General features: G+C 40.6%; 2 protein-coding genes across 2 annotated transcripts in view; one reads left to right on the top strand and one right to left on the bottom strand.

The window, feature by feature from the left end:
• The window catches only part of zfyve9a (zinc finger, FYVE domain containing 9a), a 33224-nt gene extending 24842 nt beyond the window's left edge, over positions 1-8382 (top strand). Inside the window, exons 14-19 of the mRNA XM_069684999.1 lie at positions 303-453; positions 603-683; positions 2047-2209; positions 3184-3289; positions 3988-4164; positions 4410-8382. Of these exons, the coding sequence (XP_069541100.1) occupies positions 303-453; positions 603-683; positions 2047-2209; positions 3184-3289; positions 3988-4164; positions 4410-4571 (840 nt within the window). The 3' untranslated portion in view covers positions 4572-8382. The remainder of the gene's footprint in view (positions 1-302; positions 454-602; positions 684-2046; positions 2210-3183; positions 3290-3987; positions 4165-4409) is intronic.
• A 93-nt stretch (positions 8383-8475) lies between these two features.
• cc2d1b (coiled-coil and C2 domain containing 1B) lies at positions 8476-26167 on the bottom strand. The gene is made up of 26 exons (XM_069685352.1): positions 26093-26167; positions 25675-25799; positions 25420-25564; positions 24254-24357; positions 22428-22547; positions 22159-22305; positions 20587-20890; positions 20227-20345; positions 19421-19499; positions 18884-18967; positions 18265-18410; positions 18038-18110; positions 17779-17918; positions 17570-17699; positions 17279-17451; positions 16719-16844; positions 15838-15896; positions 15487-15603; positions 15008-15081; positions 14525-14583; positions 14359-14410; positions 13080-13179; positions 12677-12767; positions 12395-12517; positions 12247-12296; positions 8476-11214 (listed from the first exon to the last, which is right to left on the bottom strand). The coding sequence occupies exons 2-25, from the start codon at positions 25735-25737 to the stop codon at positions 12285-12287; spliced, it is 2640 nt and encodes an 879-aa protein (XP_069541453.1). The 5' UTR covers positions 25738-25799; positions 26093-26167; the 3' UTR covers positions 8476-11214; positions 12247-12284.
• Positions 26168-26891: the final 724 nt, after the last annotated feature.

Here is a 26891-nt window from a genome sequence, read left to right as displayed (position 1 = left end):
TGGTTAAAGCCCTCCAGATTTTCAGTTTTATTTCTGATTTGGAAAGAACAGCTTCAAAGAGACCCAGAGGCGGGGGATTTAGCAGAATTAATAAGTGGGATCTTTCAACCATTGATATCCACCCATGTCGGTGTCTTTCCACGCTATCTGTCATCTCAGTGCCATCCCTTTTTAACTGGAGGTCTTTACCCACAAGCCCACTGCAATTAGGCTTAACCAGGCGGTCTCTGTTAAGCCCCTTTTTCCTCATCACACACCCAAAGGGCAGATTAACTTGACATGGATATTGTTCGTCCTTGCAGCTGATGAAGGCCATGAACAAGTCAAACGAACACGTGCTGGCAATGGGAGCGTGTTTCAACGACCGCGCCGACTCCCACCTCGTGTGCGTCCAGAACGACGACGGGAACTACCAGACGCAGGCCATCAGCATCCATCACCAGCCTCGCAAAGGTGCTGTGACACAGGGACACATTAATCTCACTGCCTGTATCTCTCCCTCTGCCTACTTTCCCACCCTGGCTGTTTGCCTAACCTCAGTCCTGCGTTGATTCTTGAAGTTTAACTTATTTTTCCTTTTTTCTCTTTGTGTTTTTCTGCAGTTACTGGAGCCTGCTTCTTTGTGTTCAGTGGTGCTTTGAAAGCCTCGTCGGGCTTCTTAGCCAAGACCAGCATTGTTGAAGGTGAGAAATGTGACAACAAAATCCATGTTGGCTGTAAAAACGGTGAAAATATTATTTGAGTATATTTTTTTTAAGAGAATAATGTTGGCAGAAAGTGATCCTGATAATGCTGAAACTCTGGGTAAGATTTGATGATAACATTTTTAAGATTGTAGTGATTGCTCACGTCTCTGGATGTGTTAGGCTGATGTGTGAAATACTGCAAACCACTAACAGATTAATTCATCGCATTATTTGATTCCTACTGGATTTTTGCATCAGTGGACAAAGTACCTTTATATTTCAGTTATGTAATACACTTTAATATCTAGAGTTTCTCAGTAGAATATTTAGATAAATGACTGTATTATAATGTTCTATATCTATATCAAGATGACAAATGATGTAACAGTGAATCAGTGAATGTTTGGCTTTTTTGGACGGTCACTCGAGTGATTCAGTGTTGTACTTAAAATGAGCTAAGGGGTCTTAAACGAAAGTGATTTTTAAATAAATGTGCATCAGAGGTGGAGATGCCCTGATGTTAGGTCCTTGTATTGTCCAAAAATGCTGGAAACTACACTTTTACACCTTTATAAAAATCCTAATTTGCTGTTTACAGTAAGGGGATGTGGATTTTAGGGTGTACTTGTTTACGTTTGGAATACGCTTGTAGTCTGAGTAATATTAAACAATCACGTATCAGCAGGCTGCGGCATATGCAGGAAAAACAGTCCGTGTGGAGAGCAAAAGCAGGCGGAACGTAATGCGCCGTGATAACGTCCCGACTCCCATCAGCGCCATCTGACGACGATTTAGCTTCTCATTAATCTCTATAAACAGACATCTGCATGCTAACAGCTAACAATACGTTCTTGATCTAAAATTCAACTTGAGATAAATTCCCTTGACGCTGCGTCACGAAAGCCGTTCAGCGTTCAGTTTTCCCAACTTCCTCGAACGCATCTGAAATAATCGATCCGAACGCCGTTCAACAAACGAGCATTTTAAAAGTAGTTTTCTTCTCCTCTCAAGGACAGACCTGACTAAGCTTCATTTTAACTTTTGTCTAATCTGCATCGTGATGTTGAAATTTCGGCAAAGGTAAGATCACAAGAAAAACAGGTTATTTTTCTGTAAACAATGCAGCACGCGGAAAAGGGAGTCTTGACTGGAAGTCCTTTATCGTTAACCGCTGGCTAAACCGGACACGCCCGACATGTTCACCGTTGTCCAGAGGCTACATCACTGTCAGACTATAGCCGATGGAATCCGAGATTGCAAAAATCCAGACCCTTGTAGCATCAATATAAATCAGTGCTAAAAACACAATCTGTTTCAGTACTAGCCATGATAATGAATCTTTTTTCCCCTCCTTCCTTAGATGGTGTGATGATCCAGATCACAGCTGAGACCATGGACTCCCTACGGCAAGCCCTCAGAGACATGAAGGACTTTACCATCACGTGCGGTAAAGTCGACCAGGAGGAGAACCAGGAGCTCGTCCACATCCAGTGGACGGAGGACGACCACAACTTCAACAAGGGGTGAGACGGGAAGAGAAAAGTAACAGGCAGTGAGAGGAGCGGAGGGAGCTGGCGGAGAGGCATTTATGTCACGGACAATTGAACCAATAGCTTTCCAACTGCTGCATTTACTGCTTTGCTATAAAAACTCATTAAGCGTGCTCGGGGAAGCCCTCTGGAGGAAAATCTCAGCAGGGACGGCTGATGGGGTTTGACGCGACTTTCCTACGCAGTCAATTTTACAGCAGTCACATAAAATCTGCATATTTAAATGTGCCTATTCTCTACTAGATATAATTGAGGCCTTTCACCAGATACTCCATCATGTTCATCTGCAGAATATTCTTTTCACAGCTGCTATTTTATCCCGGATTCCACCAGATGAGTAAGTCTGATAATGCCTCCATGTCTGATCATGATCGATGAATCCAGGTCATTTATTTGCACACAGCGTTGTACAATGGAGGAAGTTGTGGCCCCTTCATGCACACACACACGGAATATAAATACAAGATTTAAGAATTGAAATATGGGGAGAAGAGAGAGGAGAATGACACGCAGCAAAGGGCCGAGAGCTGGAGTCCAACCTGCAGCCGCTGCGTTGATGTCCACAGGAGCACATGTAAAAAGCAGCACAAGGACATGCAGCATAAAGAAACGAAACACCACTGTAAGCATAAGTAAATCGGTTATGGCAACACTGGCACATTCGCAGGGATGTTGATCAGTGTGTGTTGGCTGAGTGTGGCCTCGGTCTTTGGCCGTTGAACTCCAACCGAGCAGCTGGCAGGTCAATGCCTCGCTCAAGGGCACGGCGACCGGAGCTGCTGAAGGAAATCTGTTTTATTTGTGTCTCCTTTGCCTGGGGTCCTAACTCGTGTCTCCTTCCAAACTCCTCCTCTTACTCCTACTTTACATTTACTCTGTTTTTAAATACTGTGAACTTTCAGTCATTCAGCTGTATTGTTTGTCTTTCTGTGTGTTCGGCTCTTCAGTGTCATCAGTCCCATCGATGGGAAGTCCATGGAGTCGATCACCAGCGTCAAGATCTTCCACGGCTCGGAGTTCAAAGCGAACGGCAAAGTCATCCGCTGGACAGAGGTACGATGCACCCGATAAACGTACTGAGTGTCAGGAAGACAATCAAGCCAACACCAGTCTCATCAAGCAAAATGATTTTTAAAACACATAAAATCCTGTTAAATATTGTTTCTTTTACCTGAGGCCAAATTTAACTCTGATGTGACACGCTGCTTTTCAACTTCTGCACGGTCCTAGTATGTGGCTGACCACATCAAGTCAGTGCACACTTTTAGCCGTATAGACAGAGAGTCGTGACAGTGGAGGTCCATTATGCTCCATGATCCGCCATTGCGATGTCGCAACCCTCTCTCTACGGCTGTGAAAGTACCGTCACTCTCTCACTCAGTCAGTAAGTCAGTTACACAGTCACATACAGACCCATGTGGAGGGCTGACCCCGGCGGTCAGTCAAAAAAAAAGCTCAGTTCAGTTCTTTTTCAGCTCAGCCCTGTTTAACTTCACTGACACTTTATCTTTACTATCTATTTTAACTACTAGCTAATAATTTGGGCTGCAAATAACAATTATTTTCATCATCCTTTGATCTTTCCATCATTTTCTTAATCATTCAATAAGTTAGATGATCTATAAAATGTGCTGTTAATCACTGTTATTCCAAAGCCCAAGATGACGTCCTGAAAAGTCTTATTTTGTCCACACACCAAAGAGGTTATAATATTATCATAAAAACATTGTGTGTTTCTGTGTTTCCCTCAGGTGTTTTTCCTCCAGAGTGAGGATCAACCAAACGGTCTGAGCGACCCGGCCGATCACAGCCGGCTAACGGAGAACGTGGCGAGAGCTTTCTGCATGGCGCTCTGTCCGCACCTGAAGCTGCTGAAGGAGGACGGCATGGCCAAACTGGGACTGAGAGTCACCCTGGACTCAGACCAGGTGCGTTCAGATGTTTCAGGGAAGTCTTATTTGTTGATTATTTTATCAGCACAAAATACAAGTATTCCAGTTGGGATATTAAACAACCACACAAGCTCTATTTACACTGTAAATGCACTTTTATAAAACAAAGATGTTTGCAGAAGACAAGAAAAAGAAGTTTAAGTTTAAGAACTATAAAATATAAAGTTACTACATCAGTAAAAGACAACCCAAAGGTCTCACACTTGTCTTCGTTGTTACAGGTGGGTTACCTGGCAGGAAGTAACGGCCAGCCTTTGCTGCCTCAGTACCTGAGCGACCTGGACAGCGCTCTGATCCCCGTCATCCACAGCGGGGCGTGTCAGCTGAGCGAGGGCCCGGTGGTCATGGAGCTGGTCTTCTACATCCTGGAGATCATCTCGTAGGAAGTCTTTTGAGCTTCATCTCTCTTTCTTTGGACCTTCTGACATCATCACAGTCTGGACCTCCGTCATCTCCCTTCAACTGTTTGCACTTCAAAAGAGCCCGAAAACTGTGCCGTGCCAGGCGGGGTAGCATTCCTCAAGTCAAACCTATGCATCCAAATCCACCGTGTGTTCTGCTCCAGAGGCCGCCTGGGGCCCTCGAGGAAGCTCCGAGCAGGATCGTCTGTCATGTGTCCTGCGTGGTGAACCTCACCTGACAGGTGCGTCGATCTCTGGTGCTTGTTTGAGGTGCTGCGAGCAGGAAGTGAACACCAGAGATCACCCTGTCTGACCCCAGTGAGGCTTTACAGTGCCTATAAAAGGTATTACACACCCTTTAAAGGATTCATGTTTGTTTGAATCAAAGTTAGTGACGTGGCTTTTGAACAACAGAAATAAACACTCTACTGATGTCAAAAAAGGGATACAAATTCATTATAAACAAAAAAAATACATGTTTTCTTAAGTGTTTACCCCCTTTAAACGTGACATACCATTTCAAGTCGCCTTCATTTAGCCAAAGAAACTATCCTGACAAGTTATCAGAGGCATCAGGAGCCACAGGGTTTTAGCTCTGCTGCAGCTCCACACTAAGATTTTATGCCACTGGAAGTTCTTTATATCGTTATACTCATTACTACAAGCTGAATTTTTCCAGAAAGCTGCACTTGAGTAACAGCAGAATGCTACTTTCTGACTCCGAGTGAAGGGATTTAAGAGGTTTAGTGTGCCTGCTCGGTCAGCCGCCTCATTTAGTTTAAAAAATTAATGACAAATTAGCAGTGAAGGAAGAAGTAGTCAGATGTTTGACTTATGTAGCAACACATTAATGTAGAAACAGGCATTGACTCTACAGTCCATGGTTACAAGTAAAAAGTTTTCAGTTCGCCGATTTTCAACCTCAGTCCTATCATGCTATTTTGCGGAGCTAATGCCATTATGGTAGAAACAAAATGCAGTCTGCTCTGTGCCTTTGGAGGACGCTATCCGCTTCTCCAATGGGCCCTGGCAAACCTCCGCCAGACTACGTAAAACAGGTCATCTGGTGGAGACCAGGGAGCTTGCTAAACTACACTTAGCTCAATCTAGGACGCCCACCTCCGATGTCAAAATCTTCAGGTTTGAAATGTAGACTGCAGACCTGAAGATTTTTTAGACGATCCACCGGTATTTTCTCGCCGTATTTCGGATTCTGTCCCGCTCTGAGCCATTGGCTGCAGCAAAAATGAAAGTATTTCACTCGAGCGTCTCTCGCTGAGCCGTTCCTTTCAGAGGGAGGGGCGCAATGCATGCTGGGTGTTGCAAGAATGTTGAATGGCCGAAACCACGAGCTGTTTGTATAACTTTCTCCACAGCTATGGCGCCAATTTCAAATATTATTGCTTCTATGGATTACAGAGAACACCAGCTTTGACTGACAGTGGGCAAATTTCTCCTTTAATACTTAATCATGTATTTTTTTTGCGTTTATAATGAATTCAGATCTTAGTTGTAGAGATCTGTTTCCACTTTTACTTGAAGTGTTTTATTTCTGTTCATCGGCCACATTAAATCTACTTTGATTCAAAGCTATGAAACAGTAAAACATGAATCCCTGCACGGAGGGTGAATACGTTTCACAGGCATGGTATGTAGCTGCTCTCCCGTCACTCCTGTCACTGTGGCAGCCAGCAGTCCTGAAGCACTGACTCTGAATAATATCAGCAAAGGCCTCTGTGTAGCACGGATGCTCTAAAACGAGGGAGACTCATATCCTGAAGTTACAGTTTTAAAAAAGGAAAGCTACGAATCATCAGATAAGGAGCTGGAAGCTGCGTCAGTGTGGAGATTCTTTTTTGTTTTGTTTTGGTTTTTTTGCACCGAGGTGCTGAGTGCCTGCAGCAGCGATTCGTCAAGCAAGAAAAAAGACATTTCGGCTTCACTTAAGCTTTACTCATCAATCACCAGATGCTTTACTTTGTGGATAAATAGACGTGTTGTACATATTTTTGTAGGCGATAACTCCTCCTCCATAATGACTCTGCATCTGTAGCCTCCGGAGCTCCCACTTAAAGACAGGAAGTGACATCACAGACTCATCAGACTGACGCTATGTGAAAATGGATCACAAGTTAACTCTGAAATCTCTTTTGACCTGGTTTAAAAAAAAAAAAAGGTTCCAATGCTTTATTGATAAACTCTAACAATCTGTACATGAAGCTGAAAAAGCAGAAATCAGTTTTTAATCTCATCGATCGTCTTCAACGTCATCAGCGCTTGTTGTTCGTCCTGCAGTGGTTGGAGAAGCCACTCGAGTTCTTTTGGTCTTTTTAAATCCTAAAAAGAGAATAACTGAAGATGTAAAGATATATATATAAATACAATATATATAAATAAATAACTATATAAGAACTGTATTAAATTGCAGAAGCAGTGCACTGGATTCTAAGCCATTAACAGGAGAGTTAAAGCGAGCGTCGGGGAGGCCGCTGTGTCCTGGGAGTTTTTCTTTTCAGCAGCAGAAAAGATAAAGTTGTAAAGATCCAGGGTTCCTGCAGAGACATGAGTTTGTTCGACCTGAAGCTGAATGTATTTCATCTCACATTTCCTGCAACGTATCGTCCTTCCGAAGCCCTGACATCAACAACATCCCGCTCCAGACTTTGCAGACCTGCGTAGGAACCCTGTAGATCGCCGATACGTTGTCTTCAAAAGGCCTCAATTGTTTTTTTTTAAGTGGATCAAGTCTTCTGCTCTGGACTGTGCTCTCCTTCAGCAACATGGACCTGGAAAAATATAAGAATGTATTCCTCCTGTTTCTGTTCAGATCTGCTAATTGTGTTTTTCCACCTCTGGCTAGACTAATCACCAAAAACCACCCGTGTCGTGTCAGATCACTGTACAGTAATCATTCTGCATTGTGCGGCAGTTTCTCCATCTTTAATCATGCTATTATAAAACCAGACGGGGCTACACAAACGTACTGTTGATGCAGTACAAGAGGTTTTATCGAAACAATCTCGACATCGCGAGTGAGAATCAGACAATCACACGAAAATCTGCAGACGAGCCGACGCTTCGTTTAAATTAGACCTGTAGCTATTCTTTATTACTCGATTTGAAGTATTCTAGGAGCTACTGTAGCAAAGTAATGTTAGCGAAGCTGATTTAAAATGTTCAGTAGAGGCTGAATGAGAGGTCAAAGGTCACCAGTTCTGGGTGTATTACTGTGATCATACCAGAGTGGGTGTATCGCAATCACTGTGTCTTCACTGTGTGACGTTAAAGCCGCCGTCGTCGGTCGGCAGCTCTGTTTTTATAAATTAGCATAACGAACAGGAGACGTGAGGATTTTTTTTTTCTGACTTCCTGTTTTCTGTTACGTTTTTACTTTGGCATTATCTGACGTGTGCAATATGTCCTTAATCCCCCCCCAAAAAAGAACAGGTGCAATTTGTTTGACTGAAAAAGTAGCATTTTTTTTTTTGTTGTATTCAGTTGTAAGATGTTACTATCTGAAATAAAACACTGCATGCAAACAGAAACAAGCTTGACACGGTGAAGAGAGCTAATCCACTCTGCATTTTAACGGTTATATCTTCTAGTTTGTGGATAAAACTTCAAAATAAAAGTCTTCTCTGTCGTTTACTGGGTTTTGTTAACATTTTTTTTTCTGTTAAAAATGTTTGAAAAGCCAAAAAACCCCTGTACATCTTTTTTTTCTTTACACTACATGTCAAAAAGTGGTCTTTATCAAAAAACTGTAGTATATGTAAAATAAAAACTTCTAGAAAATTGAAGTATCAAGTCTTTGCCTTTTGTTTATGGTCAACAGTCCATAAGTTGTTGTTTTTTTCCTAAAAGAAAGAACACACTTGACAAAATAAAACAAGGTATTTCTTTAATGGAACATTTTAAGCAGGGTTGGCAAATTGAGTCCACAATTTAAAAGCAAAATATAGCTTTGATTCTGTTTTAGAGATTAATTTATAGATACAAACAACATGACATCATTCATCTTTGTAAACCTGTCATTTAACAGAAGATAAAATGGGTAACAGTATTTTCATTATTAAAGCCAATGATTACAGTTGAATTAATATTATCCGTCTGTTACATTGATTCATGATGTGAAAAGAGGAGAAATGTCGTGACCACAGAAACGCTTTGCAACTAAACAATGTAGCAAACAATGTTGAGGTAAACCTGTTGAGAAAATGTTTATATGGTTGGCTCAGTGTGTTTGTTATGGCCGCTCATGTAGCATTCATTACAATGCTGCAGTTTGAGCCTTAAAGGGCCAGTTCACTCAAATTACTACAGAAACATTTATCTTACTTCCTACTTTTTGCTCTGGTTACTTTTTAAAACTCAAACCGACAGTGTTTTTTCAGGACTAAATATTCAGTAGAAAGTTGTTGTAGTAAAAAAAATGTAATTGTCTTTGCGCTTCAATCAATTAAATCAAGAATTTCACCTTTTTTAGGGTTCTTTATTATTGTCTTTGAAAATCTACTTTTTCTAATCTCAATATTTCAAATATTGTTTTGGTTCAGCCTAACAATGGGCAAAAAACTATATACAATTAAGAATGAAAATATAATTTGGGTGAACTGGCCCTAAAAAAAATAAAAAGGATTCATCCCAAGATTCGGAATCTGATGCATAGTTGGAAAAACTAGTTCCATAAATAAAAGGGTAATTCCTGTATTTTGACCTGCATCTATTTTTACCTATTTTAAGGTCTTAATGACGAATGGGTAAAAAAAAATTGAACTGGCAGCCGCAAAATGGGCTGCAGTGGCTGCAAGGTGAAGGGGTTTTAGTTTGCCACTGTCAGAATAAAAATTTGAACCTAAGAGTCTGACAATGTTAAGAAAAGGATCCCGACAGAGAGAACTTTTTATTCAAAATTCAGAGTCAGAATGATGCTCTGTCATCTTGTGAGGGGTAGAATATTGAACTAAAATTACAGTGGAAAAGTGTTAGATCGATTCAAATTGCCCTCAAAATATGTAAAAAGAAATAAAAATACGCCCAGGTTTAAAAATACCGGAATTACCCTTTAAAGTAAAGCTACACCTTGGAAACAAATTTGCTTTATGTTGAGAGTTACATGAGAGGATCTGTACCACTCACTCCTTGATGAGCTGGAGTCAGGAGGCGATTAGCTTAGCTTAGCATAAACACTGGAAGCAGAAGGAAACTGCTAGCCTGGGAATGATTAATCTGCCAGCACCTACAAAGCTCACTCAAAGGAGTCTTGTTGTCACTGTGAGGTCGACAGGAAGACTAACATTACTTCTCCTTGTCACTAGTCACCAAGAAATATTTTCAGCACGCAACTCCTTCTGAAACGAGAAATTAGTTTACATTTAAGCTTATGTGCAGATTAAACATGTGAGATATAGCTATAATTTATAAGCTAGGTAAGATGTTCCCCCTGCTTATCGTCGTTATGCTAAGCTAACTGTGTCTTGAACTCTGGCTTCGTATTTAACTCACAGACACAGGAGTGGTATCGATCTCTTCATGTAACTCTGTAAGAAAGCTATGCTATTAAGGTTCAGTCAGCTGATGACGTTTGACTTAAAATTCCCTTTTTAACCACCTCATCATCATCCGGGTAAACATAGATGTGAGCCTTGACGTAAAACTTGTGTTTAGCTTCTTAGACTGGAACTGAATATGATTCTGTAAAGATTTGTGCTACTGAGTGTAAACAAGATAAATATAACTCTAACACGCTAAAAGCCACAGATAAGTGAGAGTGCAGTTAAGTGACCACATTTAGGAATTAAAGGAAAGTGCCATAAAAGGAGTGTGGTCTTATAATAATAATTATATAATTGTACCTTTTAATAGTCTCATTATTTCTTGGCTTACTCCTGTAAAACATCTGCGAGGGTGCTGTGCCTGCTTGCGCTCTAAAAACCAGATGAAATGTGTGAAGAAATAAGAAAACTAGTCCGTGTCCCGTCACTATATTAAGCTCCCGTGTCGTTGTAACTAGTTCAGCAGATAAAGGCGATTTCAAATATGCAGGATTTTACAGCAACAGTGATTACTTTGGTATTAGTGCATAGGTGCAGTTCTAGATACCAGAGCTGTGTAATATGAGGAATATGTACACATTCTTTAATATATATTATAACTAGAGTCATGTCGGGCAGCAGGATCAGGTTAGCTTGACACTGAGCCCCTTCAGCATCAGCAGAGGACACACTGCTGCACAAGGGTGATGCAAGAGGGGACATTTTAGGCAACTGTGATCGTTTTCTCTGATTTAAGTCTCACAAGAGGATTCTGCCTCATGCATCACAAGCTTTCCCTTCATATAGACGACTAACTATTCGTCCCTCAGCTGGTGTCACCGCTCGGAGACGCGAGGTCAAGACACCAGCCTATCGTGAACCAGCTCCGTGTCTCCTCCCGGTGGACTGCGGTTTGAAAGGGAGCTCTCGTGTCTCGCAAATGTGCAAAGGTTTTAACAAGTCAAAGCCAGTGTAGGGTCCGAGTCGGATCTGTCAGACCGTCCTCACCGCATCCTAAACTCTGTCCTCCATCCTCCTCTCCCCTCTCCTCCTCCTCCTCATCTGAGTGTTTTTGATTGAGTGATTTTAATCTGCAAGACAAAAAAAGTTACCAGTCAGGTAAATCAAAAACAACCAAACTTAAAGACAACATTTAAAGGCATAATTTTTTACTATAATAAAAGATGTGTTTGCATAAATATCATTCATGTTTATGTTGCTTTTTACTGCTGTAGAAGTTTGATGTTTGAAGCATAAATTTTAAATACTTTATGTGCAGATGGGAGGTTTAATCTACTGCAATGCATCACATTATATAAGATCATCATATGTTTATAGTGTAGCTCTAGCTCTTTAAAAATCCATTTTACATGAGCTCAAATAAAACAAACGTTTTTAGTATGTATGTATTTTCCAGCTAATTGAAAGGGGGATCGAGGGGGGTTTCCTCAACCAATAAAAGAACACTAAATCCTTCAGTTCATCAGAAAAATTCACTTTTAAAATACACTGGTTGGTTTTCACTGACCCAGAAGGCTTTAAAATAAATAATCTGAAGAGTAAAAAGATATTTGCCTCTGAGGAGGGGGGTAGAGGTGTAACATGGCATAAAATGGGAATCTTCAAGTAAAGAAGTACTGTTTAATTTGTAAACAGTACTTCAGTAAATGTACTTAGTTATGTTCCACCACTTCTCTAGTGACTATAGCCAGTAGCTTGTTAGCTTAGCTTAGCATAATGTCTGGAAACAGGGGGAACCAGCTAGCTTGGGATGGCCCAAAGCTAATAAAAGCTGCTTAAAGCTCACGGACAAACACGTTATATTTTTTTCTTGTTAATTTGTACAATACCCCAGTGACTCCCTGCGAAGTAGTCTGGTACATAATCCCCAAATAAAACCAATTTTTTTCCCGATTTGGTTAGGGTAGCAATTAAATATAAACAAGCTATATGTTTAAAGTGTTAATAAACACGTTTAAAAGTGTCTGTCACCAAGCCGGGCTAGCTGTTGCCCCTAGTTCCTTGTCTTTGAGCTAAGCTACGCCAACTGCCTCTTATAAAGTAACACAAGTAATAAAAACTAATATGATGAACTACAACAGAAGGGGAAGAAATTAAATTACCTTTATCTTGTTTATCATCTTTATTCCTGAAGCAGCATCTAAACAAGAACCTTGGAGAAGACAAGAAACAGAAGTCTTACACAATCGCAGGTTTGAATCTTGGGATAAAGATGCTACAGAAACATGCACACTGTATATTTCATGTTACCTGTGAATGGTCGATCACCAGCCAGCGCTCGGTGCTCGTCTGCATGTCCTGCCCGCTCAGAGGCTCCCGCAGGCGGACCTTTACTTCAACACGACCTCCTGTGGGCTTACGACCATCGATCACCTGACAGAAGAGACACAGGGATCTACAGTTACTGATGTTTACAGGGAAACCAGTCATCAGTGTACACCTTAAGATAACTGGACTGTAGCATGGTGTTTATTGCTGAAGGTATAACTCAATATAAAAAAGGTATTAGGGTCGATATTAGCTTCCACTCACCTCTACAATTTCCCTGATTTCACTCTTTGACTCCAGTTTCTCCAGCTTTACGAGTGCCGTCCCGATCGGCTTGTCGCTCCGCAAGAAACCGCTGTGAGACGACACACACAGAGGGGGTACGGTAAGGATAGGGGGTAAATTGAAAGGGTACAATAAGTTTGGATGAAGAATGTTTGTAATACGTGGAAAGTGTTTGGAAAATCATCAAAAACTTCAGATATTTGAGCCCCAAATTCCCCAAAAAGAAAACCATCACATTCACTGATCCCAACATGCTGCAGTGGCTGATCCCAACATGCTGCAGCGGTAGATTACTAAAATGATTTCCGAGCGAGTACGTTTGCTCCGGCAGAAGCTGAGGGAGGATGTTGCCCTGCAGAGAGAGCAGCTGTCTATGACTCACCCTTTGTGCAGCAGCTCCAGTTTGAGGCCTTTCGACGCCATCACCCTCCTGAAGCCGCGGTGGTTACGGTTGATTGACAGGGTGAAGCTCTGGTTGTATTCTGGGTGAAAGAAATCACAGAGGATGATCAGAGATACAGACTTTACATTTTGAGTATTACACACAAATAAAACATTAATACAATTTGTTTTTTACATTTCTCAACCTGAAATTTTGAAGTCAACTTCTATATTAACCCAACCTCAGAATCCGCCGGCTATCGTCAGACGATCTAGCCTCTTTGAGCAACAGCGAACATTTCGGTTTACCCGGCGTTTATCGATATGGACTTCCAGCAAAGACTTCCTTTTCCTTGCCCTGTACTGCAATTAGCAACTTGAGGAGTGACTGTGTGTTCACATCAAAAGTGAAGCAAATCTGCAAACAGTGGCTCGCAGACACGACTCCTGGTCTGTGATCATTTGGTGCATGTCATCCCTCACTCTCTCCTCCCCACATGTCCTGCCTCTCTTCAACTATCCTATATAATGAAGGCAAAAGCCCAAAAAAAGGATGCACTCTTCGTCAGGTCTGTCCTCGAGAGGAGAAGAAAACTACTTGTAAAATACTCGTTTGTTGAACGGAGGTCCGATCAATCATTTCTGATGCATTCGAGAAAGTCGGGAAATCTAATCACTGAATGGCTTTTGCGACACAGCGTCAAAAAAATTTGTCTCAAGTTGAATCTTTGATCTAGAACGGATTGTTAGCTGATCAATAAGAAGCTAAATCGTTGTCAGATGACGCTGATGGGAGCCAGGATGTCATTACGGCGGATTACTTTCAGGAACTGTTCGTCCTGCATACTTGGCAATAAACCCTGATTCAGATTCTCAGTACACTGTATTCTTTAAAGGTATCAATTTTACCACTGATGTATTTTTGTTTAGGTTATTTTGGAGTAAAAGCATGTGCACATTCTTGAATGTAATTATGTCATGTCAGAAAATATCTTCAAGATACAAAACACTAATTTTAGCAGTTCATGGATTTATTTTGTGACATGCCGACTTATCTGAAAAAGTAAAATAAAAAGTGAAACTTAAATATAATTTGATTGTTTTTTAAAGTTAAGACGAATCAGAGAGAAGTTAAAAAGAACAGTTAATAACTTAAGTATTTGTACATAAGTAAGGTGACAAAATATTGAATAGTCTCCAGGAGGATTAGTCTCTCAAAATAAAGTAAAGTCTTCCGCTGCAGAAACAAACACAGCTCTACAGGGACGTTCATGTCTCACCTGGGGAGTTTGTGTTCTTGATGACAGCAGTTTTGTGTCTCTGCGGCTGCTCCTGGGGGATAACAACAAAGAAGAAACACTTTAAGGAGAAAATCCACCTGTATGAATCAGCTCAGCAGCCGGTGGCGGCTGTGAAAACTAAAACAAACTGCAGTAAGAGTGTTACCTGGCTAGGGTAGGGGAAGTCAAACTTGACGTAGGCATCGAGGTCGTTTGTCTGGATTCCTGATGGAGAAAGTTTGTCAAACAGCATCAAACAAATTCTGCTTTTTATCTAGTGTTTTCTCTTTTTTAAACAGACCTTCAATTATTTTCTGAATTTGAAGTTTTTTAGTAAAGAGCACATTTTTTTAACAAGGCCACGATAAAAGCTAAAAGGGTTGGCATTTTAAGTGGAACTTCAAACTCTCAGAGAACTCCAAAATAAAAAAGAAAAAAGGAAAAGAACTGAAGACCTTCTGGAACATTCAAAAAGACTTAAAGCTGAATACTTCACCAGGGGCAAAGGAAACACTATACTTAAGGCTTTTAAATTGAAATGAAGGAGTTATACACCACTTTTCAGTGTTTTCAGAACCATTTGCTGGCAGACGCCAAGTGGATCTACTGTCCTGATGTATATGAGGACTAATAGGTGATAGGTGATTACCACTGGGAGCAGGAAGATTCATTCCTTTGACGATCACAACAACCATGTCAGTGCTGCTCAGATCTGGAAATATCCTACAAGAGACAAGAAGAAAGATACGAGTGACTTGTTGCTTGGGCCTGTAACTGAAGGAAAAGCCTTCCTATTAAATATACAGTTATATTCTATCCTATTGCTTGAAGAAAAAAATAACATTATTATCTTGCCAAATGTAGAATTTCAGGCAGGTCTGTCCTGTTGAATTGCATTAAATTGTGTAAGTGAAAATAATAGTGACCAGAACGTGTATATGTGGTAACACTGTAACAACAAAGAGCATCTTTTTCTTTATCCCAGGCACTTCAAGTTTATATGTTTTATACCTTTATTACTCATGAATCAGAACTTTACTAAAGACTAAAGTAAAATATTATGAAATGTGAGAAATGTAACTGTTTTTTTTAGAGAAATGATCCTGTTAAAGTTGACAGTGTGCCCACCTGACGGTGTGGAACGATCTCTCCTCAAAGTGATGTTTAGGAGGAGGCAGACCTCTGGACTGAGCCAGCTTCAGGACCTCCACACTCTTCTTACAGCTCACAGCCATCTTCTCAAACCTGGAGCACAGACATCGTGTGTGTGAGACATCAGACAGATCTACGTGGCTGTTACCTTTATAACATTAGGTAAAGAGTGTCATTAAATCAGACCTTTGACTGTTGAAGAGTTGAATTTTTTAAACAGCATTATGGAAAAGTGTCATTAAAAGAATATTCCAGTAATAGATAAATAGATTGCTAAGACTGCTAATGCTAATAGTTATTTGATGCATTATTGTGACACAAGCTTACTTTGTTGTTTCTGCGACGTTCCCCAGGTGTGTGAACTGCTTTGAGTGAGTCATACATTTCTAAAAGGAAGAAAGTCAGAAGAAATCTCAAACACGTCAAGAAGAAGGCGTCACAGTGATTAAAGAAAAGTGCAGGAAAAAAACAGACTCAGACAGAATCATTTTCTGCATCAAAACTGTTTTGGAAAATCGTGGAAATGTTATAGTTTCTCCTGAGTGATAAGAGATCTGGAGCTCAAACAAGTTTGAAGAAGTTTACTTATAAACTACAATCTCATTTGTACTGACACATAAGAGTTATGTGGTTATAAATCCTAACATGGTGTAAAACATATTTCATCTATATTCTTATCACATTAAATCTTGTTTATATTCTATGTCTTACTTCTGGTTTGTTGTTTGTTACCCACACAGATGATAATCTTATTCATTCTGATAACACAATCTGCCCTAAATGAACACGATTCTCTAGAATATTTTACACTTTGAAATCAGCACTTTTATTTCGCACAGTTTCTGCCTGTTAGAAGGAAGTTTCTCCTTGCCAATGTGCTGAATGTTGCTAAGTGCTGCTCATGGTGATTCATGTTGGGCCTCTCTTTAAATAACATAACAAAGAGTCTGTCTAGACCTGCTCTTTCTGTAAAGTGTCTCGAGATAACTCTGGTTATGATTTGGCGCTATACAAATAAAATTTGATTGATTGATTGTTTATTTTGGAATTTTACATAATTAAAAGTTTAAAAAATGAATGAGGTAAAAATTTGGTGATTTAGGAAAAGTATCATGCAATTATATTTTTTTTCTTACGTCTTCAAAATAATGATCCAGTTTAAAAACCTTGGACACAACATGATAATCTGAGATTAAAAAACCTTTTACCTCGTACTGCTCTTTGAGGATGTTGACCAGTTGTGTGTAAACCTGCTCGGCTTTCTCTGAGATCTGCACGTCGCTGTGATGAACCAGGATGAAGTCGTCGTCTTCGTCACCAGGGGGCGACGGCACCTACAGGAACGACACAGAGAAAGTCATATAGCATCTTTAGACAGCTCAAAACATTGCTTTAATTAAAACCCTAATGCAGTCTTTTCTTTTACCTAGCTTAATCTCTGAATATGATTTTTTTAAATGCCTTTCTATTCCCGGTTTGTTGCAGCTAAATATTTAGTGCCCTCTGTTGCGCTGACACATACTATAAAATGTTAATCTTCCTTGTGCAAGACGCTGAAATCTGACCTAAGACCATTTTTTTTCAACAAAAGAATAAAATCGGTTGAATAAATAAAGCTGTGAGATGTTTTTTGTTATTCCAGCTCAGCATTTCTTTTTACCTTTTTAGCATTTTACAGTCTATGAAACAGAAACCTGTACTCTAAAGCTGCTTTAAAGGTTAATCAAACAAGTGATTCCCTCAAGAGTAAATCTCCCCGCCTTCTCACCGCGCTGATGTCCACAGCTTTCCCGCTGCGCGCTGCCTCGATCATGGGGTCGAACCCTTTGGCGGCGCGGAGGAAAACTTTTGCCTGCTCCATGTCGTTCTTCTGCTTGGCCTGCAGAGCCGCCTTCATGTACTGCTTCTTCCTGCCCTCCAGAAACTCCAGCTGCTGAGCCGCTGCAGGGCGAAGACAAAAAGAGGAAAATCCAAAGTAGGATATTGTAAACATTCTGGTGAAGGCCTCTTATAACCATCTGAAGGTTGGTCGGCAAGTGTCCGGTATTAGAGGACTGACCTGTTGCTGAGAGTCCTTCCCTGGTTGATGTTCTGTCAGGTGAAGATGACGGAGTCCTCTTCTTTCCTTGACCTGCAGAGGGGACTTCTAATGAAGGCTTCTTCGGCGCAACAGGAACAGCTGGCTTAGACTAAAACAAAATATTGCATCAACAAGTTATCCACAAAGACCTAATCAAATAAATCATAATGTACTGGTGATCAGCCCACCTCCTCCTCCTTCTCCTCATCTTCTTCTTCGTTTGCTAATTCGGTAGCGTCAGTGGAGGAGAGCTTATCGGCTGCCTCCAGAGCTGCGATGAATCCCTGCTCAGCTCCTGTCGCCTTCTGGCCCGGGATCGGAGGAAACCCTGAAAAATAAAAGCAAACTCTATATTCTTCAACATTACTTTCTAGATTTATTTTGTTGGTCAAGTACAAAAACATATGTTGTAGGTCAGGCAGAGAAACTAACTAACGGGAATCTCACCAGGAGGAACCGGCAGCTCCTCAAAGTTTACGGCTTTTCCTGCTTTGTGAGCTCTGATGGCGCTCTGGTATTGCTGCAGGAGGAGAAAAGAGCTATTTTAAGGTGCAAGCTACATTCTATGTATTAGTTTTAAGAGATAACCATGAAGATGATTTAGCCTGACCGGCGGTTATAGAGTTCTGTAAAGGCAAGTACAGACACATTAGGAGGAGAGTCTCTCTGTGTACCTTGGCGATGCGGTCGTGCATTCGGGCCTTGCGGTCGTCTCCGCCGTCTTTGGCCTGATTCGACGCCTCCACGTACTTGGCTCGTCTCTGCTCCAGAGCCTCCAGCACGTCTTTAGGGGCTGCAGGGGCTGATGGGGGGGCAGAGGCTGAGGGAGTGGAGCCACAATGAGACTAAACAAGAGTCTCTCAAAATATGTCTATTGTTGTTTTTTTTTATTTAACATTAAAACTGTTATTAAACATGACTGGGAGTCTACAGCTGCTTAACTTAGGAACATAAAGAGTTGGAGCTAAATGCTAAATGCTTCTGTTTAACAGGTACTTTGTTAGCATGTTAGCATTGCTAATTAGCACTGAACAAAAAGAACAACCATGTAAGATTGTGGTGAATGTATTTTTGTTTTTAGTCCAAACAGCCTCTTTCAGCTCACTTAAACATAACCCCTCAAGCGGTGTGTATTCTTCTCTGTGAGGTCACTTATAGCAGTCGGTTAAACCTCAAACTGACATTAGCGGAAACATAAATACTGAGCAGTAAATAACAAACCTGCATGACTGATCATCATGGCAACATTACAAGCAAATACAGACAGTTAGTAAATGTTTGAATTTTTACTACCTGGAGCTGAAGCAACTGGCTGGGTGACTTCTATGTTTTGCCCAGAGGACGGGCTTCTCACAGGAGCGGAGCCGGCTCCTGAACCTACAACACAATAACACTAAATAAACTAAACATACAAAAACACAACCGACTAGTTCCTGTTAAGACAATTTGTATTTGATCACAACAAAATTAGGAAAATCTGTCATCGTATTTGCTTGAGAAATGTCCTTCCTGACATCAGCATTTTAATCACTTCAAATCAAGGTTATAAAGCTCAAAGCAACATGGTCCGGCATGTGTTTTTAATCGTACAAGTACTCAAAGTTGCTGAAAGGCCAAATCTTTACCTCTTTAAAAAAAGCTTACATGACAGTCTGTGTATGCGCTATATGTTTGTTTATTATTCTATATCTTTTAAGAGAAGACACTATATGTGTCCTAATAAGTATTATATCTTATCTTTGTAACTTCTGTTTTGTAAATAAAAAGACTTTAAATAAAGTTTCTCGCTTGCTCACTTAAATAAGATCATGTCATACTACTGTTCCTCACCCTGTCCTGGAGACGGAGGAAGGCCACTCAGGTCGACCGCTTGTCCTTTCTCCAACGCCTCGATCACTGCATCAAACCTCTGCACCAAAATATACAACAAACCAAACATAATGATGGTCTTTGTCAACTTCCAAATTGTTGGCATGTTTCACATAGCTGAGAGAGAAATCCTGCAGCCAGAGTACGCACCAACAAGCTCAGACAACCGACGGCACGGATGCTGATTTGTAACTGTATGTAGGCATTTTAACAAAGAAATATTGCTGAATACTAAAAAAACTAAATTGCAAATAAACAAGATAATCCGGCAAAATCAAAGGTTAAAACAAACAGTGTCCATTATCCTTACTGCAGCTGCTATTACAATTCACAACAGAATTTAAGAAAATAGTTAAAATGCTGCTTCCAGTTCGAGCTTGAACAAAGTTTAATTATGTGCAATTTAACTCGTAGTGATGCTGAAATGTAACAAACTGAATAAAGTAAATGTTTTTGCTTTATAGACAGTTTTAGCTCCGTGTTTTATTTAATAATATGGTAAACAGAACATTTATCCTGCTGATAGAGTATGTATATATATATATAAAATAATTAGATAAACTGTAATTTTTTACCTTGAAGTTTAAAAAAATTGAGATTCTAGAAGTCATCACTTAAACACAATTCTCATCATAAAAAGAAACTCATACATACAAAAAAACATGTTTAACAGGGATTCAAATTCATGCAAAACACAGCTGATACAAATGTCCCCACAGAGGTCACAGTCATCGTTTATACAAACCACACTGCGCTCTTTTACTCGCCTTGCTGGTCTTGAAGTAAAGCTTCGCTTGCTCCACCTCTCCCTGCTTCTTGGCTCTCAGAGCCGCCATCTTGTACTCCTTCTGCCTCTCCAACAGCATCCTCTTGGTTGCCTCGTTCTCTGTGGATTCACGGGGCAGAAACGCAGGACAATTAACGCAGTGAAAGGGCACATTCACGACGCCGAGAAGCTGGAAGACGAACACTTTTCTAATGCATCTGCCACTGAAAAAACAAATTAATAACCAACACATGATCAGCGAGGAGTTCCGATTGCAATGTACAATAAACTTGTTATTGTACGTCAAATACCCAGTATACTCGCTAGTACATCTTTGTATAATCTAACTCTCACTGATCACCTGTCTGAGGTTGGGCGGCCGGTTCCTCTGTTGGTTCCTCTGCCGGCTCCTCTGGAGATGGGACATGGCTCAGAGGGGGCTGTGTGGCAGAGGACGACTGCTCTTCTTCACTGGTGGGGGTGACGCTCTGTGACTCCTTTTCTGTAGGAGTAGACTCAGGAGGGACAGGAACAGGGGGAGCAGGCCGTTGGGGAACAGCAGGACGCGAGGGGACACTCTGGGCTCCAGTGGCAACAGGAGGAGGGATCTCGGCCTCGTTCACGGCTCTTCCTTTTTTCACAGCCACTAACATCGACTCCAGACTCTGTAGAAACATTTACAAAAAAATCGTTTGGGCTGTCTGAAAGTTGAAAAGTGTTTTATGTGTTGTTGTGGAAAATTTCTGCAATACAAACCGTTTAAAAAAGCAGAAGTCTTTCAGAGTTTTATTAGCCCGAGGTTTAAAACGGGGCTCACGGATAATGAGACAAAATACCACACCTCTTAGCAGTGGCATGAAAAGCTGAAGCTGTTTAAACAGAGCTCTTTCAGTTTCAATATCAAATCCATTTTTTGTGCACTTAGCTTTCTAATCTTTTCTCTTCCCTGCAGAAACAGATTTTCCCAAGAGTATCTGTGTGAGGAGGGAAAACATCAAGCCAGAGTACCTGGAGGGAGCCCACGCATGCACTGGGAGACATGCAAACTCCACACAGATAGAACCCGGATTCAGACCAAGAACCTTCTAGCTGTGAGGCTGCAGCGCTAACCACTGCACCACAGTGCAGCCCACAATAATAGTTAAACAATAAAATACCAAAAAAATGTGTGAAGGTGGTTATTTATTTCCTTTCACAGTCAGCTGACATCATTAAAAATTTGAAGAAATCTAAATATAATGTTTACTTTAAAATCGTACAAAAAGGCGATACCAGTTTTCTAGATCGATAGATACTTTCCCGAGGGAAATTCATGTATCCTGTAGCGTACAAGAAACACTGAATGACACATCTGTCTCATAACGACACCCGCCCTTTGTTAAGCCCCAAAAAATGACAAAAAGTTGTAAAAAATTTAAATTAAAAGAGATACTATTAAAGGTGCAGGTGCTGCACGGTGGTGCAGTGGTTAGCGCTGTCACCTCACAGCTAGAAGGTTCCATGTTCGAATCCCAGTTTGGACCTAGTGGGCCTCTCTGTGTGGAGTTTGCATGTTCTCCCTGTGCATGTCTGTCTCTATGTGTGAGCCCTGTGATTGGCTGGGGATCAGTCCAGAGTGTACCACGCCTCTCGCCCAATGGCAGCTGGGGTAGGCTCAAGACCCCCAACGACACTGAACAGGATAAGCGGTGCAGAAAATGGATGGATGGAAGCCGTTATTAAAGGCTTTATTCATGGTTGGTGAATCATTCACTAATGTTAATTTATTTTAATCCATTTAGAGAAAAAACTTTGAAGTTGTGAAAAGTCCCTTTCTTTGGTTTTACTGTTTGACCACCTACATCTAGAAAAGGGCTGCAGATAATCCATTTAAACCATAATTATATAATAATTCATAATCCATAAAGAAAATCTTGGCAGTAGTTTCACTCACCTTCAGGCCGCGTTCGTATCTGCGAGCTTTGGAGGTCTCCCCTGCAGCTTTGGCGTTTTTCGAGGCCGTCTTGTACATGTTTGCTCTCTCCTCCAGGGTGTGCTGGAGGCTGCCGGGCGCTGCTGAGGAGACTTTTACTTCCTGCTGCTGCACCAAAACAACAGACAGGCACTGTCAGCATCATATAAATACAGGTGGTAAATGTATTCGAACCCTAACAACGCATTTGTGGAGATACTGGTGATGTCAAAGAGCGACGTGTATTGTACCTGCGGCGGTGAAGACTCTGGTGTTTCAGCTTGAGGAGACACAGCAGTGGAAGACGACATGGAGGAAACAGTTACAGCCTCCTCAGCCTCCCCCTCACCCACCACTTCCTGTAGCTCTGCCTGATGAGGGGAAAGGTTATAGCAACTGATCAACAGCCAGTTATGATTACTCATACACAAGAATAGAGAGTGAAACACGTTTTCTATCTGGAGGTTTGATAAAACATGTAGCTGTCTGACAAATGAAAGTTCTGAGAAGCAAAATGTGACGATGAAAACAGCCCCACAAACAAAAACTCAACAACTAATCCAACAACAACTAAGCTTAAAAAAACTGGGATGTAAGATTGTAAAAAATAAAAGTTTTTACACAATTACTTGCACAGATATTTTGCAGGTATTTGCACAGATTTTTATCCAGAATTATTTTATAAACAAGTCCGATTTTTCTCTTTTCTCCGCCTGCTTTTGTGTCGCGGGGGAGCCAGTAATCGAGCTGACCTCTAGTAGGTATCACAGCTGATTTCATGCACACTTTCACCTGATTTGCTGCGTTAAGAACATTAAGGACCTCTAAGATGGTCGAGGATGGGACTGTTTACTGTCACCTGAGCCAACTCACTCATATCTTGCACTGCACGGTTACTTTTATTTTCAGGTTTAATCTGTTTTTCAAAGTAAGTTCATTAAAAAAAAAAACCCTCAACATTAAGGCAAAACTAACTTTTCAACTTTTTTTTCAACTTTATTTGCAAATTTTCTGTGCTATAAGTAACCTAGTGATAAGTGAAGGTGTATATAGTGTATATTTATTATTTTATTATGTCATTTTGTCCTTGCATTTTTTTTATCTATCACTTTGTCCTTAACTTTGATAGATAGATAGATTGATCCCAGACTGGGATATTGTGGCATTACAGCAGCAGGTTATCAAGCGAACACAGTACAGGAGAAAACAAACACAAAATAAAAATAACCCTAGACACTAGACGAAGGAATATACTGTATACATCATTTGAGCTGCTGTAACAAGTGAATTTCCCCCAATGGGGGATCAATAAAGTCTATCTTAATCTTTATCTTTATAAAAGTAATAATAATACATTTTCTATGTGATCCAAGGCCACTTTAAATTAAAGCTGGCAGGAAACAAATCAATATTTCAATCAATTTTTGCACTCATCAATATCCGGCACACCTGTACAGTTTTTAATTACACCTGTTGTACACATTTTGTATTATACGCATTACTTTTCATATTTTTATCTCATTCTATTTAAGTATTTTACTTATTGTTATTCTAGTTCTGTGTTTATTGTTCTGCATCAAAATCACCAAAACAAATTCCTTGAATGTGCAAACCTACTTGGCAACAAACCCCGATTCTGATTCTGATAAAAACCTTTTATAAAGTTACAAAAGATGAAGATGAGTCTATATTTGTTAACGTTACAGAATAAACACAAATGTTCTTCTTTTCTGCTGTTGCAGCACTAAATAGCTCTGCACCACTACAACACAGGCCACTTTGTCCTTTCAAACCAGTAAGTCCTGTACTGAATAACAACCATTTCATACTGTATATGTGACACTTGACACTTCAGGCTCACTGTGAGATTGTGAAATCTATAGACTTTTGAGACACATGGCTGACGGCCAGAAGGATAACAATCAATATGGTTTTAGTTTTGATGACTCACGTGTTCATTAAACACATCTGTTGGATGACCGCAGGTTTGTGCAGCTACTTGAATTGATTCTGACGTATTTAAAACATGTGTCTGATGAAAGGCATGAGGGCAGAGAGAAATATACAGATCACCAACCAACAGATCTTCATCGTCCTCCAGGTTACCGTCATCTTCATCGTCATCCATGTCTTTCATACACTCATCAGCCATCCTCGCGATGTCTTCCATAGGCAGCGGACCTACGACACAAACATCCAGCTGAGTTAATATGAAAGATCAACAACACATATCACAGGGTAGTGTAAAAATAATGTAATCAATATGGTCATTAGTGGCTCAAGTGTCAAAGAACGAGCACTTTTCCAGAACAATAAACATGCAGAAACACGCCTTGGTCACGTTGCATCAGGAGGTTTTCAGACACATATCATAATACAATAGATACAATACTAAAAAAAAGCATGTGGATACAGTGAATGTGCCATAACACACTCATCTATCTTGTGTTGGAGCTGAGCACAAAAAAACTGTCATTGTATCTCCCATAGGACACGCAGTGACTGTCTACATGAAACATCATACTTTTCCATTGTGATAACAGAAGCAGCACTAAAACACTGTTTTGGGAGGCAGTTTAAAGAAGGGCCTTTCCTGTATCAACACAACAGTAGCCCCTCTGCACAGAGATAGGTCTATAAGGCAATGGTTGGTGTAGAAGACCTTAACTGTCCAGTACAGAACCCAAACCAACAACTTGACGAGAAACGCTAACTGTGAGCCTGACCAGTGCTTGACCTCTCTGATGCTGTGGTGGCTGAAAGGGATTAAAATCCCAGCAGCCATGATGCAAATTGTTTTGGAAAACCTCCCCAGCAGAGAGAGGGTAGAGTACTAAGATTAAATGAATAATCTCCTGATAAAGGAAGTGATTTAGAGGCTTGGTTCCAGGCTGGTGATGCTCAGGTATTCACATGCTATGTATTAGAGCCCCCCTAATGAATCAGCCAATATTAGCACATAGCATATATATCTGTATTGCATATACTAAGCATGCAAAAACCCTACACTGACACAGATATTGGTCTGATACTGACTCAAATTCAATTCAACGTGTTTATGAGTGCTTACAATGTCATGCTTCAGCAGCAAACTAGGTATCCACTTTATTCTTAGGAGGTAGGAGGGAATAAGCCGAAAGAGGACAACACACCAGTCGATCTTAACTTCATGCAAGTATTATTCCAGTTGTGGTAGATAATACTAAATGATAACAGGAGTATACACAGAACCACTGCACTCACTTTTCCCTTTGGGCCTGGCTCTCCCTCCAGCAGCAGATTGATTTCCAGTGATAGCAGCAAGTTCAGCCTCCAGGTCCGGGTCGTCCAGATCCCCCTCCATACCCATCGCCATCTCCTCAGGGTCCAGCTCCACAAACAGACCCATCTGGAACCAGGAAGTATGAGATAAGCCTCACCCTTTGACAGCTGCTTTACATAAAAAACGTTATAACAGATATCTTTAACTACATAAATGTCTCTCGGTGTAGTTGTTACCTGCTTGGCCGCAGCAGCGCCCTGGCCTCTGGGCTGCGGTGCTCTCTTCTTTTTACCAAACATGTTGTTGTTGTTTTAGCTTGTCGTTTTAAACAAGCTCCTCAGTGACACTCCAGTGATCCAAACTACAAACAGAAACACATTTAGAAACTCCGTGTCCTGTTGTGTAATGTCATCAGTGTGGTCGCGGTAGTTGAAATCATGTGAGCGGTTGTCAGGTGGCTCCTAAACAGTCAGCGAGTGGTAACGAGTTGTCAACTGACGGTAATGATAGCCGAGCTGCTAGCTGTTAGCTAACCATGTTTCTTACCTCTTAACTAGAAAAGTTTGTTTATGAGCAAGAAGACGAGTGTTGGTGTCTCTAAAAGCAAGCACGTGGTACCGTTTAAACTAGCTTTGAAAGTGTGCGTGTCTTTACCTGCTCGTTCACCACTTCATCAGTTAGTTTTCAGGGGAACAGTTTCATTTCTGTGGTTTGACATGGTAATGGGATTTGTCCGAATACGCATGCGCGAAGCGAGGGAGCGTCCAAGGCAAGCCTTGTCTAAAGTGTTACCCCGAGTCTTGTCTTCCAGGCAGCTCTGGCTCCAATTGCGTTAATACATACAATAAATATGTAAAGTAGTTGTCCAAGCGAAAAGAGATACATATCTATGACTCTGCAAAAAACTCTCATCAGTCTGGTTTGTTATATAGATGTCAAACTGTGAGCATAAGTGTACAATATGAGTACTTAAAAGTCAATTAAGTTTTTAAATATTACTTATATATCTTTTGGATTCGTGTTATTGACTGCAGAAATTATTATTGACAATTCTAAGAACAGTCATTTCAAATGTGTATCAAAAAAGTTAGTCGCTTTTCAGAGAATAAAAAAGCTATTACAATATCTCAAAATACAACTTTACTACTGCAACATACTATATTATTTTCTTCTTTCTTACTTTTTTAAAAGTCAGACTTTGAGAAAAAAGTGCTTCCAATTATCATTTGTCAGTTGTTGCCTAATGTGTCAGTTGATAGTGCTATTTAGGAAGCCAAATAGTTTTTTGTATGCTGAACTATCATGTAACCAGAATCTTAAAGTAAAAAAAACTAAAAAATTGTAATTTTCACTTTCATTTCAGCCTAACCTCAACCTATCAGAGCATAACCAGGGCAAGGAGTGCACAAATGTATATCTGCGAGACATTTAACACAGTCCAACTAAGCTGCTT

Source organism: Semicossyphus pulcher, unplaced genomic scaffold (genome assembly GCF_022749685.1).
Source record: "Semicossyphus pulcher isolate SPU_LCO1_2020_fin unplaced genomic scaffold, fSemPul1.0.p SCAF_7, whole genome shotgun sequence".
NCBI lineage: Eukaryota > Metazoa > Chordata > Actinopteri > Labriformes > Labridae > Semicossyphus > Semicossyphus pulcher.
The sequence above is the reverse complement of the archived record's forward strand: the minus strand, read 5'-3'. Positions and strand labels throughout refer to the sequence as shown.

What these genes read in the sequence shown, in the direction of transcription:
- cc2d1b (XM_069685352.1), bottom strand. Translation starts at nt 25,737, where the DNA reads ATGTTTGGTAAAAAGAAGAGAGCACCGCAGCCCAGAGGCCAGGGCGCT. An exon ending in CAGAGTCTTCACCGCCGCAG is followed by an intron (nt 22,306 to 22,427) that starts GTACAATACACG and finishes GTTTTGGTGCAG; the next exon opens with CAGCAGGAAGTAAAAGTCTC. An exon ending in GGAGCTGCCGGTTCCTCCTG is followed by an intron (nt 17,919 to 18,037) that starts GTGAGATTCCCG and finishes TTTATTTTTCAG; the next exon opens with GGTTTCCTCCGATCCCGGGC.